The sequence below is a fragment of the Myxine glutinosa genome, chromosome 9 (genome assembly GCF_964187855.1).
Source record: "Myxine glutinosa chromosome 9, kmMyxGlut1.1, whole genome shotgun sequence".
NCBI lineage: Eukaryota > Metazoa > Chordata > Myxini > Myxiniformes > Myxinidae > Myxine > Myxine glutinosa.
In genome coordinates, this window is record NC_136269.1 from 99,284,210 (window position 1) to 99,303,036 (window position 18,827).

Sequence of the window (18,827 nt, forward strand, 5' to 3'; positions counted from 1 at the left end):
TCCTCTCGATCTGCATCTCTGGTTATAATTGTAGTTCATACCAGTTGTTGGTTTTTTTTCTTGGTTTGTGCTTCTAATTGCTTGTCTGTGAATCCGATTGGTGGTAAATGTTTTTGCAGATGTCTTCCACCATAACAACACACACACACACACACACACACACACACACACACACACACACACACACAAGAACGGACAAGATTTGGAGCTGGGAGGGCTCCATTCCACCTTCTGAAACCCGCATTTGCAGATAACAACCAACGACACACACGCACACTATTATTATTCTTGATTTACTTTTAATTTTCTCTTTTGGTGCAAATTCCATAACTGAAGTAAATAATCTATTTCATACATTAACTTTCTTCCTGCATTATATAATTATTGGTTTGAATCCCGCTGAGGTATTCGATTTATGTTTGAGGCAATGTCAACATCCATTATTGCTGTAACAAGGAAACACCATGCATGATGTTAGTGCCCGGGTTTAAGTAGGTGCTGACGCCATTTTGCACAAAGAAAATGGCGTGAGACAACCATCCTTTTGTTTGTTCATAATAACAAAACATTTACAATTCAGGATTACCTCTTTCACATTTGTGGGCACGTGCACACACACACCAACACACGCACGTGCACACACACACACACACACACCAACACACACACACCAACACACGCACGTGCACACACACACCAACACACGCACGTGCACACACACACACACACACACACACCAACACACGCACGTGCACACACACACACACACACACACCAACACACGCACACACACACACCAACACACGCACGTGCACACACACACACACACCAACACACGCACACACACACACCAACACACGCACGCGCGCACACACACACACACACACACACACACACACACACACACACACACACACACACACACACACATTCTTGGCCTTTTCCTGACCCGAGCATTTTATCCCAACCCTCATTCCCTCCACACCCAAAGGCTCCCAAGCAGAGATAAACTTAAGCCGAACCCTCCCCTCCACATTTTGTTTTTGTTCCCTTCCTTTCCTGTCTTTTGCGTCATGTAGATATGCCATTTTAACACACATTTACCGCTTTACCATATTTTCATTGAGTTAATCTATCTTTCTTCTCCAATCACATATATTTGCCATGTGAGCTTTTTCTGCTTCTTCTTCTTTTCCTGATTTACAATCAGTTTGTGGGAATTACGGCCTGTATGGACTAAATGTCAGGTGGGAAGTGGTCGAAAAGATTATAAAAGCAAAACGTGCTGTCGTCTGCAATATCTTCCATTGACCTTGCCTCCATCATTGCCGCAAAGCACTGTAAACTCCTCGAGTGTTCACTTCATTCTAACAATACTTTTACCCTGCTATCCACAGAGATATCCAAGATGGTCTTGCACTGCCATCACATTGTCGCTTTCCACCCTTATCTCTCTCCCAAAAGGTATGAATCGCGATAGTAAGGCTCTCCCAGCATTGACCACCCTCTCCGGTGGCCCTCGGAACATGGCGACCGTCAGCCCTCTGGCACCGTCACCCCTGTCTTTGCCGAACGGATCCGCTGGATCTACCACAGGAGGCGTCACCTCAACGACTGGCACAGCTGCCAGGGGAGCGGGTTTCGCTGCAGCTTTGCGCAAGTTGGCACGGCAGGCCGAGGACCCAGCCGGTATGACAACAATGATTTTCTGTCTTCCTATTATTAGCCCTGGATAGAGCTAAGAAATGTTATCGTTTGTTTACGGACGTCTACGACATTACACATCCACACTTTATTAAAGTAAAACAACTTCGAATTTAAAAATAAAGGGTTACGAGATCCAGTCAATATCGACTTTTTTATTTCACATCTTTTTATGGAAAAACCACATCAATTGTTTTTTTGTTTTTTTAAATTCACAACTCTGGACTCATGGAGGAGCTAAACGGTAGAGGGCAGCAGGTTCACACGCTGACAGAGGATCAAAGGGGAACAAGGAAACAAATGCAAAATGGATGAATGCCAGGAAGGAAAGAGGTGGGGAGGGGTGAAGGAGGGAGGCTGCAGGAGTAGAAAAGAACAAGGGTGGGTGGGTATGGGTGAAAGGATGAGGTGATGATTGGCAGTACTCTTGTAAGACTGGAGGGAAGGGCACGACAGACGCAGGGAGTCGGTCCCACAGAGGAGAGAGAGAGGGATGTAGAATTGCAGTTGAGTATTCAGCTTGGATTTTGAAAGGGTAACCAGGTGTGATATTTTGAAACAATGCACGCGACCTGAGCTTGCTGGGGGGTAGACGGGGGTAACCGGGGGACGAGCGGATAGGAGGGGTGAGGCCAGCAGTGAGGCGATAGAAAACCGATAGTCCGCAAACCGGCCTGCGGTGTGCCGATAAGCAGACCTTGGGACTCAGCCTCCCTACCCGAGATTTTAATAACACGGATAACTAAATGAATCCATTAAGCAGCAATTGCAATTCATCAGCAACTTATGTAGAGGTGGCCACGGCCAAGATTGGCTGTGGAACACAAGTTGCCCTTTTTGTTAAATTGTGTATTTTTATATAGGTATGCAAAGTGGAAAAAGATAAATAATTATCAGACACAGTGATTCTCAGTTTTTTTAACTTGACTCTTATTTCACACTAGCAGGGGTACCCGGCGTTGCCCGGTGCTATTCTAATCCTGTTGAAGAAATCTAATTTTGATTTTTTTTTCCTATTTTTTGTGGGTGCTTAAAATGCTTCCCTACACCCACTAAGGATTGGGGTCGAGCATCATTTAATATCACCTCTCTCACAGCTACAAAAGCTTAGGCACGATAAAGTGATTATAAAAAAATTCCAACTTTCTTTAAAAAAAAAAAAAAATCCAAATATATTTTTGCCGAAAGCACTCCCCGGAACTCCTGATGAACATCTGCAAGTTTGATGTAGAACCGTTCAGCCATATCTGAGAAAAATGGCGACACAAGGCACCCATGCAGACAGACAGACAGACAGACAGACAGACGGACAAACATCTCTCTTATCGTACAGATTAAGCTTGAATCTTTTCTCAACGAGAACTGCACTCGGTAGAGCGCATACCTCCGCCAGACTGAACAGTTTACATTTTGTATCCCACCGATAGGTCAGATCTGGATTCGGACCTGAACCAAAATCTAATCGGCTTGTTATCATCGCCTAACCAACCCATCCACCAAGTTTTGTTATAGGTTGTCCACAACTTTTTGCAATATCATGCTATATATCGTTTTTGGCTAAATATGGTGGAAGAAGAAATGCGGACAAGGGGGTTAACAAAGAGAGATGCAGAAAATAGGGCAAAATGGAGAAGATTGTCATGGGGACCGCAAGGCTAACCCCCGCTCTAGCAGGGAAAATGGCCTTAAAATGCATGTTGTGCATCGTTTTTGGCCCGATCTCTCAATGGTGAAGAATCACTTGATTAATAAATTCTCATATCTGGATCCAGATTCAGATCTTCACCAAAACGTAATCAATTCGTCCTTGTCACACACCCAACCTGTCCACCAAATTTCGTCTGAATCCGTCCACAATGTTCTGAGATATCCTGCTCACAGACAGACAAACAGACAGAGGTGAAAACGTAACATCACTCCACCTTCTGTGGCAGAGGTAATAACATCATCTCCACTTTCCAGCCAATTATACACTTTTTCAATAGGTAATTGTCTAAACCCACTGGTTCCTAACCTTTTTGGGTCTGTGGACCCTTTCCAAACCTCATGTAATGTTGCGTATCACCGTGTGTGTCTGTTATGATGACACACAGCTGTTTAGTGCCGAGGTTAGGGTTGGGGTTCCGTGACACAAGCACAGTGAACGCCTTCCACGAGTAGTTGCTTCTGATGTGCGGCGGGTTGCAGCGTGTGATGTCATTTGGCAAGTGCGAGGCGGCTAATGTTACTTTTCTTCCCTGCACAGACCACATTTTGGAAACACCTGCTCTACACTAACCATTCCACATAAATTACGTAAATGAGAAGTATATTAAACTAAAGATGCTGAGGAAAGGAATATGTTAAGATGGGAAATTTATGATAGGATGCCAATCAGAAAACGAAATAATTGAAGCTGAGCCTTTGTTTCCATCATGTTAGTGACATGGGCATGTGCAGGTCTGATAAATGCTTTGAATCAGACTTTTCAGTTTTCTCAGCAGTCAACATCAGGGTCCATAGCCCAGGTAAAACCTTTGTTTGGACTTTATTGGGAGAGTGTGTAGTTGTGTGTCGATAATTAAACAAAACCTTTTGTTGAGTAATCTGATCTGATCTTTGTTGAGTGTTATTGATATTAACCAAGGTATACACGGTAAACAATCGCAGAAATGGTCAAAAGCACGCAGACTCGACCTCAGCATAGATTGTGAATAAACTCACCCAGAAGATTGTCACTCTCAACCCCTAACAACCTCACCCCTAACCCTTAACATTTTGATTTCTGCTGACTTCCTTACTTTATAACGCACTTTCATTCATCGTGCTTTTCTTTGCTGCTCCTCTTTTTCCCCAAAGTCACATTTTAAATGGACGACGCTAACATGCATATTTTGTTTCTTATCCACCATGCTATTGGCCACCCACCTCAAGCTGCAAGTGCTATCCGACAAGATCGGATAGTTCCGCCTCTAAGGGCAATGCAAGGGGATAGCAGGTTAGGGTTGAAGTTTGTGTCTGCGTTGCTCATCCATCTTCAGAACAAGGGCACTCAACCATAATGCGAAGAGATGTTTAAGAGACCTGCAGTGTCCAGTCATATAACCACCCTTTGAGCGTTACTCAAGATAGGTATCGTGGTGGAATAGACAGAGTGGCTACCAGGGAGACAAACAGGCCAGGAGGTAGGATTTTCAAATTTGGTTTGAATGAATGAATGAATGATCGTTTTAAGGCCATTTTCCCCGCTGGAGCGGGGGTTAGCCTTGCGGGCCCCATGACAATCATGGTTCCCTGTTTGAGGCAATGTTTTTATGGCCGGATACCCTTCCTGACGCCAACCCTTAGTCGCCTCTTCGATGCGCAGGGATACGGTGTACCTATTCTAAACCGGGGTACACACCGGGATCATTCATCCCAGCAAGCTGGTACTCAATTTGCCGACCTCGGAAGGATGACAGGCTGAGTCAACCCCCTGGTGTTAATTTAGCGATCGACGGGGATTCGAACCCAGGATCCTAGGATCCCAAGCCGGCACCCTAACCGCTAAGCCAACACCAGGCTATATTGGCACATAATGGAATATTGGCACATAATGGCCTACATTTTTTTATTTTTTTTACAAATCCACCATTGAGCGTTTCATCTCAACAAGCAAACGCTTGCAGACAGAACAGTCGACTTAACATCTCCCACTAAAGGATGGCATACTGTATCAACACCCTGCCAGTGAAACTCCAGGATTACAGCTTAATAGCGGCGTCGTCGGATGCTATTCCTTTAGGAATGAAACCAAGGAACAGACAGCTCAGAAGCACACATGCAAACAATGAGTCATCCTGTCATTCCGTGGTCTAATTATACATTTTTAGAATCAAACTCAGGATTAGAATACCTGCTGCCAACTGACCTATGCTGTTGCTAAATTGTTTATGTTGTGTAATTACAATCCCTCATTCTTTCCTTCTCTCCCTGGCCCCATGACAAGGTTCTTCTGCCAGCTCTGATTCACCAATTCCATCTCCGGCAGCAACGGCCAATAACAACTCTCCGACTGGCACCCCCAATCGGGTATCGGGTCAACCATCGACTTGCACGTCAAACCCGACTGGCTCGCACCCTGGGGTGCTGCTGCACCCGTCAGCTCCTGTTCCCACTCTCACCCCGACACCAGTAGCAGCTCCACCCGTTGTCACCATCGCACCGACGCAAGCTGTTAACGGGGCCTGGCGTGCCGAGGGGCGGCAGGTAAAGCCGATTATGTAACGATAATGATTTTGACAACATAAGAATAGATGCTCGCTTATATATGGGCTGTCTCAGCTTTTCCTACTTTTGAGAAAATCATCCACAAAATGTAAGGATCAGCAAAAGATGGCCTCAACCAGGGTGAAAATAGCGAATCATCCTGCAAACTTGGAAGTTCATTTATAAGCACGTTAAACATTGTTACCTTGCAGTTTACATATCATTATATTTTACTTTGCAAGTGGCGTCGTTAGATACGAGAAGGTGGGGAATAGAGATATGAGATGCTAAAACATTCCGCAATTTGCATGAATACTCAACGTGCGCAATGATCAGGGATTTGCACGTGCGCAATGATCAGGGATTTGTGCATGCGCAATGATCAGGGATTTGCGCGTGCGCAATGATCAGGGACTTGCACATGCGCAATGTTCAGAGATTTGTGCATGCGCAATGATCAGGGATTTGCGCGTGCGCAATGATCAGGGATTTGCGCGTGCGCAATGATCAGGGATTTGCACGTGAGCAATGATCAGGGATTTGCACGTGCGCAATGATCAGGGATTTGCACGTGCGCAATGATCAGGGATTTGCACGTGCGCAATGATCAGGGATTTGCGCATGCGCAATGATCAGGGATTTGCACATGCACAATGATCAGGGATTTGCACATGCACAATGATCAGGGATTTGCACGTGAGCAATGATCAGGGATTTGCACGTGAGCAATGATCAGGGATTTGCGCGTGCACAATGATCAGGGATTTGCACGTGCGCAATGATCAGGGATTTTCACATGAGCAATGATCAGGGATTTGCACGTGAGCAATGATCAGGGATTTGCACGTGAGCAATGATCAGGGATTTGCACGTGCGCAATGATCAGGGATTTGCACGTGCGCAATGATCAGGGATTTGCGCGTGCGCAATGATCAGGGATTTGCGCGTGCGCAGTGATCAGGGATTTGCACGTGCGCAATGATCAGGGGATTTGCACGTGCGTAATGATCAGGGATTTGCACGTGCGCAATGATCAGGGATTTGCGCATGCGCAATGATCAGGGATTTGCACATGCACAATGATCAGGGATTTGCACGTGAGCAATGATCAGGGATTTGCACGTGAGCAATGATCAGGGATTTGCGCGTGCACAATGATCAGGGATTTGCGCGTGCGCAATGATCAGGGATTTGCGCGTGCGCAATGATCAGGGATTTTCACATGAGCAATGATCAGGGATTTGCACGTGAGCAATGATCAGGGATTTGCACGTGAGCAATGATCAGGGATTTGCACGTGCGCAATGATCAGGGATTTGCGCGTGCGCAGTGATCAGGGATTTGCACGTGCGCAATGATCAGGGGATTTGCACGTGCGTAATGATCAGGGATTTGTCGACATGTTAACAGCGTGTTGTTTTGTATGATAAAAGCATTTTATTTTTCACCAACATTGAAAATCTCAGATTTATTTCCTTTTTATTTCCTGCTTTGCTTTGTGTGCAACAACTATAACGAAAACAATTATCATGACTATAAGAACACTCTAAGACAATCGTAATATTATGTAAGGAAAAATGTAAAGGTTGTGACTTCCCTTCCTTCCCCCTGCCACTTCCTCATATGAGGTATGCATTATGCATTATGCTTCATTCCAAGATAATCATACCATTGTTACCTCCGCCACCGAAGGTGGATGGAGCTTGTGTTTTCACCCCTGTCTGTTCTGTGAGCAGGGTATCTCAAAAAGTTATGGATGAAATTTGGTGGATAGGTTGGGTGTATGTGTCTGTCTGTCTGTCTGTCTGTCTGTCTGTCTGTGAGCAGGATATCTCAAAAAGTTTTGGACGGATTTGGACGAAACTTGGTGGATAGGTTGGGTGTGTCTGTCTGTCTGTCTGTCTGTCTGTTTGTGAGCAGGATATCTCAAATGATTATGGACGGATTCAGATCATACTTTATGGAGAGGTTGAATGTGTACAAAGGACGAATTTATTTAATTTTGGTGAAGATCCGGATTCGGATCCGGCCACTACAATTTTAAAGTGATTCTTCACCATTGGTAGATAGGGACAAAAACGATACATAGCAGGATATCTCAAAATGTTATGGATGGATTCGGCCAAAATTTGATGGACCGGTTGGGTGTGTGACAAGGAACAATTTATTCGATTTTGGTTAAAGTGGAACCCAAATGCAATTTTTTTTCTGAAAACCATTGAAAATCATTAATGCGTTCTAATTTGAAGGGTGAGTTTTTTTGAAATTTTTTTGCCAATCAGAAAGTGTCAAATAGCCTGAAAGTGTCTATTTTCGATTTCGCCAGTGACGTCACACCATGCTTTCACCTTGATCCAAATGGCAGTTTACATAGAGAAACAGTGCATGTCAAGCTCGGATTTCGGTACTGATTCCACCATCATTAGCAACTCTGAAGGTTCACAGAATGTTGAAACTGGTCAGTGGGATTGTGAAGAAACGATTGAAGACAAAATTAGTGATAGAAACACTTTCAGAGGAATTGTAGATCCGTATCGTTTCAAACCTTGTGCGAGCGATTCAAATGAAGATGGCGTTAGTGAAGATGGCGGTGTTGGTAGTGCAGATGAAAACGCCAGTCGAATGTTCACAACAGATGGGTGGGTAGGTTTGTTTTTGCATTCAATTGACGGTTTATCAAGGATTTTGTATTAATTGATAAATAAAATAAGTTATATTTAACTCCAGAAGAAATACGACACGGGCACAACACAGAAAGGACTCAACACTTACCCATGGAGTACTTACACTCAACACACACAACCTCAACACCGCCCAGGCACACGGTTGATGGAGGATTGTGGAGGGGAAGGGGGAGGGTGTGGGATGGTTTTGGGTATTGTTAGCTAACATGACGGTTGATGGGTGATTGTGGAGGGGGTGGGGAGTGGGTGTGGGATGGTGGTGGGTTTGTGGGGGTGATGGGTGATGGGAGAGGGGTCTGGGATGGTGTAAGATAACTACCTGATTCATCAGGCCTACGCTGTGGCATACTCTTGCGAGATCTAGCGCGATCCCACTTGAGCCACAAGAGCATATATATTACATGGAACAGGAGCAGCATTACTTTACGTCTCCTCTCCTTAAGAATGAAAATCAATTTTAAGATCAACTTTGTCCAGATGTTCGTGTAGGATGGTCGTGGGTATTGTGGGGGTGATGGTTGATGGGGGATTGCGGAGTGGGAGGGTGGGGTGATCGTGGGTATTGTTAGCTTGGGGTTGTGAGTTCTACAGATGCGTATGGAAAGGTGGTGGCGATGTTAGCCAGCACATCTAGCAATGTGAGACCGGTCGCCGAGCAGATCAACACAGGTGTTCGATTCACTACTCAAATCGCCCGTGTACATATGCTGGTAGCTTGGCAGAGATGGTGTTGGTTTCGAATGACGTTTGTGTTTCTTCCGCTTAATCGTGGGTATGGCATCTTCCATCAATCGTGGCGGATAAGCACAATATCTAGCAATCTGTGTTGTTTCATAACAGTGCTCTGTAAAATGTACCATACACAAAACCAAACATTTTGTAGGCCCGAAGCTAACTCGGGTATTTTGGACAAATGTCCAATTTATGGCAACCCTCGGATCTTTTGGCCATTGGTGTAGCATGAAACCATCTTGATTTATATTACTACAACCACCAAGGACGCACCGACGAGGCATATTTGTAGAAATTCGAAAATTATTTGCCGTTTGAGTTAAATAATACTGCGATGTAACCCATAAACAATACGAAAGTGGTGCTCAGATTCATGGTGTGACGTCGCAGCTACTCATGAAGAAGAAGAAGATTTTGACTTGTAATCACAAACGTACCCACTTTATAAATCGCAAATCGGAAAAGTTTATCTGTTTTTATCTGTTTGTTTTATAGTTTATAGGCAATCTGTTTTATAGGGTAACAAGGGATAGATTACCATTGAGGTGGTCTGAGCGTTTGGGTTCCTCGTTAAGGTCCAGATGCAGGTCCGATCTATTATTTGGGTCAAAATCTGCATATAAAACGTAAAATGGTCCGCCTGGATGAGGTATGTGCACTACCAAGTACTGTTCTAGTTTTACTCTGCAATCCCCACTCCATTTCTCAATTTTATTTTTCTGATTCCCCTCCCCCTAGCCCCACCAGTTCACATGACGTACATCATATATAAATTGAACCCAATTGTAATTAATCTCTTAATTCTAGTCTCCCCCATATTCACTTTCTCTACATCTATTCCCAGCCCGGCTCCTCGAGGCCACAGTCAGCAGGCCGTGAAGGTACATTGTTGGCTACACCGGAAGTCTTGACCAAGCGAGAGAAGACAGGATCAGGGGGTGGACCCCCTCAGCCGCATGGTCACCACCTCCATCATCACCCCCATGTTACACCTGGCCTTTACCCACTGCACGTCCAGGATCCGACGCGTCTTGCCATGCTCGAGTGAGTTACACAAATATGAGGAAAAAGGGAAATGTTCAACAAATAGCAGAGATTATAATATCAAGAATACTCATTGTGGAAAGTTGGGACTCATGTGTCTTCGAGATAAATTTGCACCTGATGGTTCGTGAAGGTGCAATGTGTATCACTCCAAAAATTGACTTTCAGGGGGGAATCAAAATGTTTTTCCACCTGGATACATTTCTCAGCCAAAAACATGATCATAACACTAACGGCATCAGGAACTACCCACTGCTGGGAATAATGTGTGACTCTGTCTGGAAACCACATATAACTGGATCAGTGGAGTAATGGTTGGAGCAACCGTACTGAGTCTGGGAGGATGGCAGTATGAACCCCGGCTGAGTTATACCAAAGAGGTTATAAATGGCATGTCCTGCTTCCTTACTTGACGCTCATCATTGAGCACTTGAGATAGAGCACTGAAAAACAGCCATAGTTTATCCATAGGTTGCAAACAGCCATCACGCCTATGCAACAATTATTGCATATGCCTGATGGGCCAAGTGGCCTCCTCCTGCATTGTACTTCCTTCTAAGGGAACTTATATTATTATAAGGGAACTCGTATTACAAAACATTATTAATAACTAGAGGGGGTGCCCAGGGGTGTGGCACCTGGTGCTGCCCGGCTGGGTGAGGTTTTCCTGGTGAGGGTTTCGGGATGTGTTGGACATGGAAAAGCTATGGAGTTATTGGCCATATCGTGGTCACCTTTTGCCTGACCCCACATCCCAATGAACACTTTATAGTGGCTTTTCGTGGCCTTAAGACTGACTTCAAGTCCAACATGTGGGAGTTTAAAACCTTGCCCAGGTTCTGAAGTACCTCCCACCAAAATCAGGGGCCTCTCGGTGCTACGCATAGGCGTACTTTGACTTCTCTATTTGGGGGGGCAAGGGCTTAATATTAATAATGGGTAGCTAGGTCTGACTTCCAAAATTACCGTTTATTGGTGTAGTTACAGTGTATGCGAAATCACAAATACAGTTTACGTTCATTATTGTTACTCACGTTTAAATACAGGATATTTTTTATCTTAATTGTAAACTACTGAAAAAAATTAAGGTGGAGACATTGCCCCCCCTCCCCCCCCCCCCCATACTCTTCCTAGCACCGGTGGTGCTACGGTTCAACCGTGAAAGAGTAACGTACAAACACACAAACACTTGAAAATATTTACAAGATTTCGTGATGAAATGCTTCTATTAAATTATTGACAATTATAATTGTGGCGTTAATTAGAATCAGAACAGCATGTCAAAAATTATTCATCCCTGACAAGTCAAACTCAACCCTCTCAACCTTTAGGTGTCCATAAATTGCCACGCTCTGTCGGGCAGGCAGCTGATAAACGCTTGGACTTACACCTGCAGTTCACAGAGGGAGGTCAGGCCTTAAGCCCACGGTCTCTAGGGGTTCAGAAATGACTGCAAGCTGCTCGGCCGTCGGGAGTGGCAACATCTGCTCCTGGCCAACGCAGTCGTGCAGAAACGCCTTAATGATGCATCAGAGCGGTGGAGCGGCTAATTGTGAAGGGAATTAATCCAATATGAGGTGATTGTTGTGAGATAGCAAATAAATTGGCAGATTTTCATGGTTTTTCGGCATAATTTGGTGTGTTGCTTCCGCTTTCTCATGGGTTTCCCTTAGTGCTTGGTTATTTCCATTTTTAAAAGCGAGGATTATGGCCTTTGGTGGCCTTTGTTGGCGCCTTTACGGGTGTTTGATCATGATCGAAATCTTATAGAGATTCTTGGATGTAATATGTTGCATGTTTAGAGGAATTGCAATGACATTGGGAGTACAAATGGACAAATCAACACAGTGTAGGCGTTTGAACGCAGAATCACAGCACGTTATATAATTATTAATTTTCGTTAAGACTATTTAATGCATATAGAATCATCTCTCCCTGGAAGGGAGGAACAGTAGAAACAGTATCTTGATGTTGATGTACCATACTCTTTACTAGCGGGGTCACCCGTGGGAATCCCACGGGCATGGATGTGTGTGACATTTCGACATATTGAGTTATATGCTGCACATTCATTTTTACAAAATGGTTACTGGCAAGTCATCAGATCCAGAAATGGTGTGAATTTAGTTATTTCACATAATATGTGACCCCTCACTCCTCTCCACCTGACACTCTCCTGTCTCCACCTGACACTCTCCTGTCTCCACCTGACACTCTCCTCTCTCCACCTAGCACTCCTCTCCTCTCCAAACCCTCACATCCCTCTCCTTTCCAATCCCTCACCTCTCCAATCCCTCACACTCCTCTCCTCTCCAATCCTTCACACGCCTCTCCAATCGCGCCTCACACTCCTCTCCAATCGCGCCTCACACTCCTCTCCAATCGCGCCTCACACTCCTCTCCAATCGTGCCTCACACTCCTCTCCAATCGTGCCTCACACTCCCCTCCAATCACTCCTCTCCAATCGTGCCTCACACTCCTCTCCAATCACGCCTCACACTCCTCTCCAATCGTGCCTCACACTCCTCTCCAATCGCGCCTCACACTCCTCTCCAATCGCGCCTCACTCGCCTCTCCAATCGGCTTTCCCCGTCTCGTTTCTCTCCTTTTTCTCCCGTCTCGTTCTTTTTCTTGCTCCAAATCGGCCCGTCGGAATCGGAAATCGGCCCGTCTCGCCCGTCGGCCCGTCGGAATCGGAAATCGGCCCGTCTTGCTTTTGTGCTTGTGCGTAAATAAATTGTGTTCATGACACCATTTCTGGTGTTGGGCTAGCGGCTAGGGTGCCGGCTTAGGATCCTGGGTTCGAATCTCGGTCGATCGCCGAATTAATGCCAGGGGGGTTGACTCAGCCTGTCATCCTTCCGAGGTCGGCTAATTGAGTACCAGTTCACTGGTAATTCCCTGTTTGTCGTTGAAGGCGGCAAAAAGGGTTGGCGTCAGGAAGGGCATCCGGCCGTAAAACATTGCTTCAAAAAGGGGACAAAAAAACAACAACTACCACGGTCCCCGAAAAGGCCAACCCCCGCTTTGCGGGGAAAAATGGCCTCTAAACGGTGGTTTTTACACCATTTCTGGATCTGATGACTTGCCAGTAACCATTTTGTAAAAATGAATGTGCAGCATCTAACTCAATATGTCGAAATGTCACACACATCCATGCCCGTGGGATTCCCACGGGTGACCCCGCAAGTTTGCATTGACGTTCGTCGATGGACTCGTTCGCCCGTCTCATTCGTTTTCTTGCTGCATCCTGTTCAAGTCTGCGTTCTTCATCGATCGTCTCATTCATTTTGGAAATAGAAGTTTCCACGCAGCGCATGAATTGTCACGATCCTCAAGAGGAATTTGTCTCGTAATCATCAAATGATAAATGGCAAGTAAATTATATTGTGGAAAATTAAAGATTTCAAATAAACCTATTTAAAGTGTATTCGCACATAACTAATTTTAAAAAACGAAGAAATATCTCTCGGTAATTTCCTGAAACATATTTTACTTCCGGCTAATAATGTTGAATTAAATAAAAACGAAGAAATATATGTCGGCATCATTGTTGACGTTTTTGTGACGACTGTCATCAAACGAAAAAGTAATATATCTTAACGGAAAAGCAAAAGCGAATTTTTAATATATATCGACACGTTGCCGTCGGTGTCATGTTGGGCGGTGTATGATACACCATGACGCGATTTTTAAAAATATATCTCTGCATTTTCCCGCGTGTGTGGAATGTTCTCAATTATTGCTGACACCGAGTCCAAAACCATCGATAAAAATGAAATCATATGGTGAGTTAGATTGGAGATAAAGGCGTGAGAGACTCAATGGCCTTGAAGTTGAAGTTACAGGCGTTTGAGAATTCATTTCGTTCTATAAACGGCAACTTTCATTGGATTTCCTTCCCGTTTTTTTTCAACCGAGTCGAAAACTATGTTAGCGACTGTGAAAAATGAAATGATATATCGAATTTTTAATATGTATCGACACGTTGCCGTCGGTGTCATGTTAGGCGGTGTATGATACACCATGACGCGATTTTAAAAAATATATCTGCATTTTCCCGCGTGTGTGGAATGTTCTCAATTATTGCTGACACCGACTCTAAAACCATCGATAAAAATGAAATCATATGGTGAGTTAGATTGGAGATAAAGGCGTGAGAGAGACTCAATGGCCTTGAAGTTACAGGCATTTGAGAATTCATTTCGTTCTATAAACGGCAACTTTCATCGGATTTTCTTCTCGTTTTTTTTCAACCGAGTCTAAAACTATGTTAGCGACTGTGAAAAATGAAATGATATATCGAATTTAAAATAGATATCGACACATTGCCGTCGGTGTCATGTTGGGCGGTGTATGATACACCATGACGCGATTTTAAAAAATATATCTCTGCATTTTCCCGCGTGTGTGGAATGTTTGTGGAAAATTAAAGATTTCAAATAAACCTATTTAAAGTGTATGCGCACATAACTAATAAAAAAAACGAAGAAATATCTCTCGGTAATTTCCTGAAACATATTTTACTTCCGGCTAATATGTTGAATGAAATAAAAACGAAGAAATATATGTCGGCATCATTGTTGACGTTTTTGTGACGACTATCATCAAACGAAATAGTAATACTGTATATCATAACGGAAAAGCAAAAGCGAATTTTTAATATATATCGACACATTGCCGGCGGTGTCATGTTGGGCGGTGTATGATACACCATGACGCGATTTTAAAAAATATATCTCTGCATTTTCCCGCGTGTGTGGATTGTTCTCAATTATTGCTGACACCGAGTCTAAAAGTAAAACCATCGATAAAAATGAAATCATATGGTGAGTTAGATTGGAGATAAAGGCGTGAGAGAGACTCGATGGCCTTGAAGTTACAGGCCTTTGAGAATTCATTTCGTTCTATAAACGGCAACTTTCATCGGATTTTCTTCCCGTTTTTTTTCAACCGAGTCTAAAACTATGTTAGCGACTGTGAAAAATGAAATGTTTTATCGAATTTGATTTGAAATAAAACTGGGGGAGAGCAAGACACCACGGGCCTACAAAACAGGACTCAAAGCTATGCGAGTTAATAAAATGGTGGATATTTGTTTATAGCCACTCCCAGAATGGGTGGAGCTATGGGTGGAGCTACTCTGCAAACCGAGTAAGCCACACCCCGGACAGACACCCAACAGATAGACAGACAGACAGAATCATCTACGGCTATTATAATATAGATAGAGCGTTGATGATGCCGAAGCAGTTTCTTGGCAAGGGATGCCAAGATGGGATGGTTTGACATTGCCTTCCCAGCATTGTTTGACCATGCTCTTTCCTTTTAAATGCTGAGTGTCGAGCAAGGAAGCAGCGCGTACCATATTTAAAGTTTTTGCTATGTCTCGGCCGGGATTTGAACCACAGACCTCCCAGACCCAGAGCGGACGCTCTAACCATTACGCCACCTAGTCCAAGTTGAATTTGATAGGTGCCTGGAAGCATTGGGGGTGGAAGGCTACTTTGATATTGGCAGAAATGGTACGGTAGCTCAGGTATCGATCGGTTATTGGATACCTGTATAGTGATTGTGAAGTCTGTGATGCCCCACTGTTTCCTTTCCATTCCTCCACCTCCACCCCAGTGAATTTAAATTGATAAACTGTTTGAGTGAATTAATGCGGAGTTCATGTCGGCCAGGCTTGATGGGCCAAATGGCCTCGTGGGTCAAAGTTGTAGCCCTGTGTATCACACCATAATGAGCTATATGTGCTCAGGTGGGAACATCAAACAGGCCCACCAAGGTTTTCTTATAACTTCCTCAAAATATTATTTATTTAACAACTTTATGTCCTTCATTATGATATTTCGCATATCCCTTACATTCTCTAATTACATTGTTTTAATTAATTACTTTCTTCCATAATTTACAAGCTGTTATCTTAACGGAATAGCTTTATGAGCAATTTTATTTAATAGGTGACAGCTGTGTTACTAATTCAGATTTTTTTTAATTCCTCGGAGGTTGGGGGAGGAGGGTTTGTAACACCTAATGTAAAGAAAGTGGGTTTTTCTTCTCTCACAAGAAATATTGCAAAAATATTTTAAATAACTTTTAATGTAAGAGAGAAAAACTTTTCCAGCTTTCTGCTACAGTTTCAATATTTTATATCGTTGTCTAAATGATACAAGGTATTTAACGTATGGTTCAAGGTGTTTACATTACAGTGGTTCCCAACCTGTGGTCCACGGACCGCTAGAGGACCGTAAGGCCCTCGGTGGGATTCCACAGGGCAATGGAAGTAACATTAGCCTCCCCGTATTCCCCTTTTCATCATTTCCTATATCCTGGGCCTGTACTCGTTGTTTAAAACTACAGGAAGTCTTGTCCTATTTGGCTCAATAAATTGCAAAAATGTGGATGACGAATTGGAAAGGGGAAGAGGTACATATGATATATTTAAGAAGAGGGGATGAGGGGAGATTTGAGAATAATATTTGAGAAAAGGAAGTAAAGTACGGAGGTTTGGGAGAAAATGGAAGCCAAGGCATGTGGAGAATGGAGGGCGGCGTGAAGGAGAGGGAGAAGAGAGAGAGAGTGAAAGGAAATTCGAATAAAGGGAGAGGAGGGAAGGATCTTGTAGAATGCAGAGGAGCTCTCAAGAAGTGGAGGAGGATTAAATAGTTTGGTGTATGTAACATGTAGATGGCCTCTTGTGCTTGTTCTTCACGCTGAACAAATGTCGAGCCGGACCGTGCCAATTCGGTGTGCTTATTTCGCAGGTGTCAGAATTGGAGGAAACCGTTTAACCCGGTCAGGAAGGGAAGCAGTTGTGGTCCATGATCTCAGATCCTTTTGTCATCACACTTTGCCATGAGGACTCTGGCACACGAGAGGAGCTTATGACCTTAGACATGTCTTACCTGAAGAAGAAGGGGAAAATGGTGGATGTTAACACAGACATTAGCACTGTTAGTGCAGAATGAGGAGAGAAAACCATCAATCATCACCGCAAATTGCTGACCACCTTTTCCGAGTTCAAAACCAGCAGGAGCATTCATCCATAAGTCACACGTTGGATTATGTATGAATTCACCGATGTTTTAATATGTTGAACCTTTACAGTGCCACGATTGACGCGTTGTTATATTCTGCTTCATTTATCGATAGCATAGCGCTCAAATGCATAATTTATGAAGACGTACTTGCTTATGTACCGAGTGTGTCTTTATGGACACAGGATGTCCATGAAGTCCTTGTGCAACTTTTAACCTTTGTCACTTGTGATGTACACATGACAGGAACAAACTATAAATGGTACATGAAAGCATAATTCATCAAGTTTTGTTGACGTTAACATTGTTATTAATGTCGCTTTCTGGGGACCGGCTTTCTGTAGTCCTTTATAAGAAAACATATGAACAGATAACAAGGGAATAATTTAAGAGGTCATTAAGGGGAGGGGGGAGAGTGGGGGTTTAGACACATTCCGAGGGGAGGGGTGTCATGATGATTATCAGCTCTTAATACATTCTTCGACATGCGAACCTATCTTTTTCACACAGATACCATACTCTTACGCTGGGCATGTACTAATGGCATAACTAGGCCATATTACTCCCATTACCCCCTATCATGTTCGCGCAACTATATTGTGTGTTTCGGTAATTTGATGTGCTTGTCATGATATTCATTGTAAGAATGGGTTTGGTACCATACAGAGCGTCAGTTCCGCCAAAGCAGTTCCTTGGCTAGGATTACAATCCTGGACGCGTCGCCATTCTGACACAATTTGTACATAGAACAGAAGTAAACTGATCGATAAAGTTAAAAGGGTTATAGGGCTTAGAAATGTGACAGCTTCTTAAATTCCATTATCGCGATTCCATTGAAATAAACACTTAAAATTCCACAAACAAATTATTATTTTATATTTATTTTATACGAATTCCCCTACAAGGAACTTCAACACAGGACGCCATTTGACTAATCAAATCCTTTGCTATTATTGCCAACCTATGGTTGTTTGTCCGCGCTCTATTCTTTGGTCTGACTCGGCCAGGATCGGGTTTGAAGCACCGGCCTCCCTGACTCAGAGTAGGTGCTCCAACCATCACGCCACCGAGTCTGCTCCAAATTGGGCAACTACTGCAATTAAAATATTGATATGTTTCAACAATTGTGATTCATATGTACACCTCCCACCTCCCCCTCCCCCCCCCCCCCCCCACCCCCCTTTGTGCATCTAATAAATAAATGGCGCTATGTTGAAAATTGTAGGTTGATCATTCCATTGCTGGCAATGTGAGGGGTAAACGCATAATCTTTGCTAGGCCACTGGCATGGCTCAGCTCATTTGTGATGCAATAAAATCCATCTCGTATTAATCTTAAGAAGAAGACATTAGAGGTCGCTTGATGTGCTGAATAGGATTCTGAAGAACACTGCAG

General features: G+C 43.8%; 1 protein-coding gene across 7 annotated transcripts in view; it reads left to right on the plus strand.

Moving 5' to 3' along the window:
- GSE1 (Gse1 coiled-coil protein) overlaps nucleotides 1–18,827 on the plus strand; it is a 228,486-nt gene that overhangs the window by 151,336 nt on the left and 58,323 nt on the right. For all 7 annotated transcript variants that reach the window (XR_013624571.1, XR_013624572.1, XR_013624573.1 and 4 more), the window contains exons 3-5: nucleotides 1,465–1,689; nucleotides 5,672–5,931; nucleotides 10,192–10,391. Coding sequence is in view for 4 of the 7 variants with exons in the window: in XM_068128764.2 (XP_067984865.2) it covers nucleotides 1,465–1,689; nucleotides 5,672–5,931; nucleotides 10,192–10,391 (685 nt within the window). In the remaining 3 variants the exon portion in view is untranslated. The remainder of the gene's footprint in view (nucleotides 1–1,464; nucleotides 1,690–5,671; nucleotides 5,932–10,191; nucleotides 10,392–18,827) is intronic.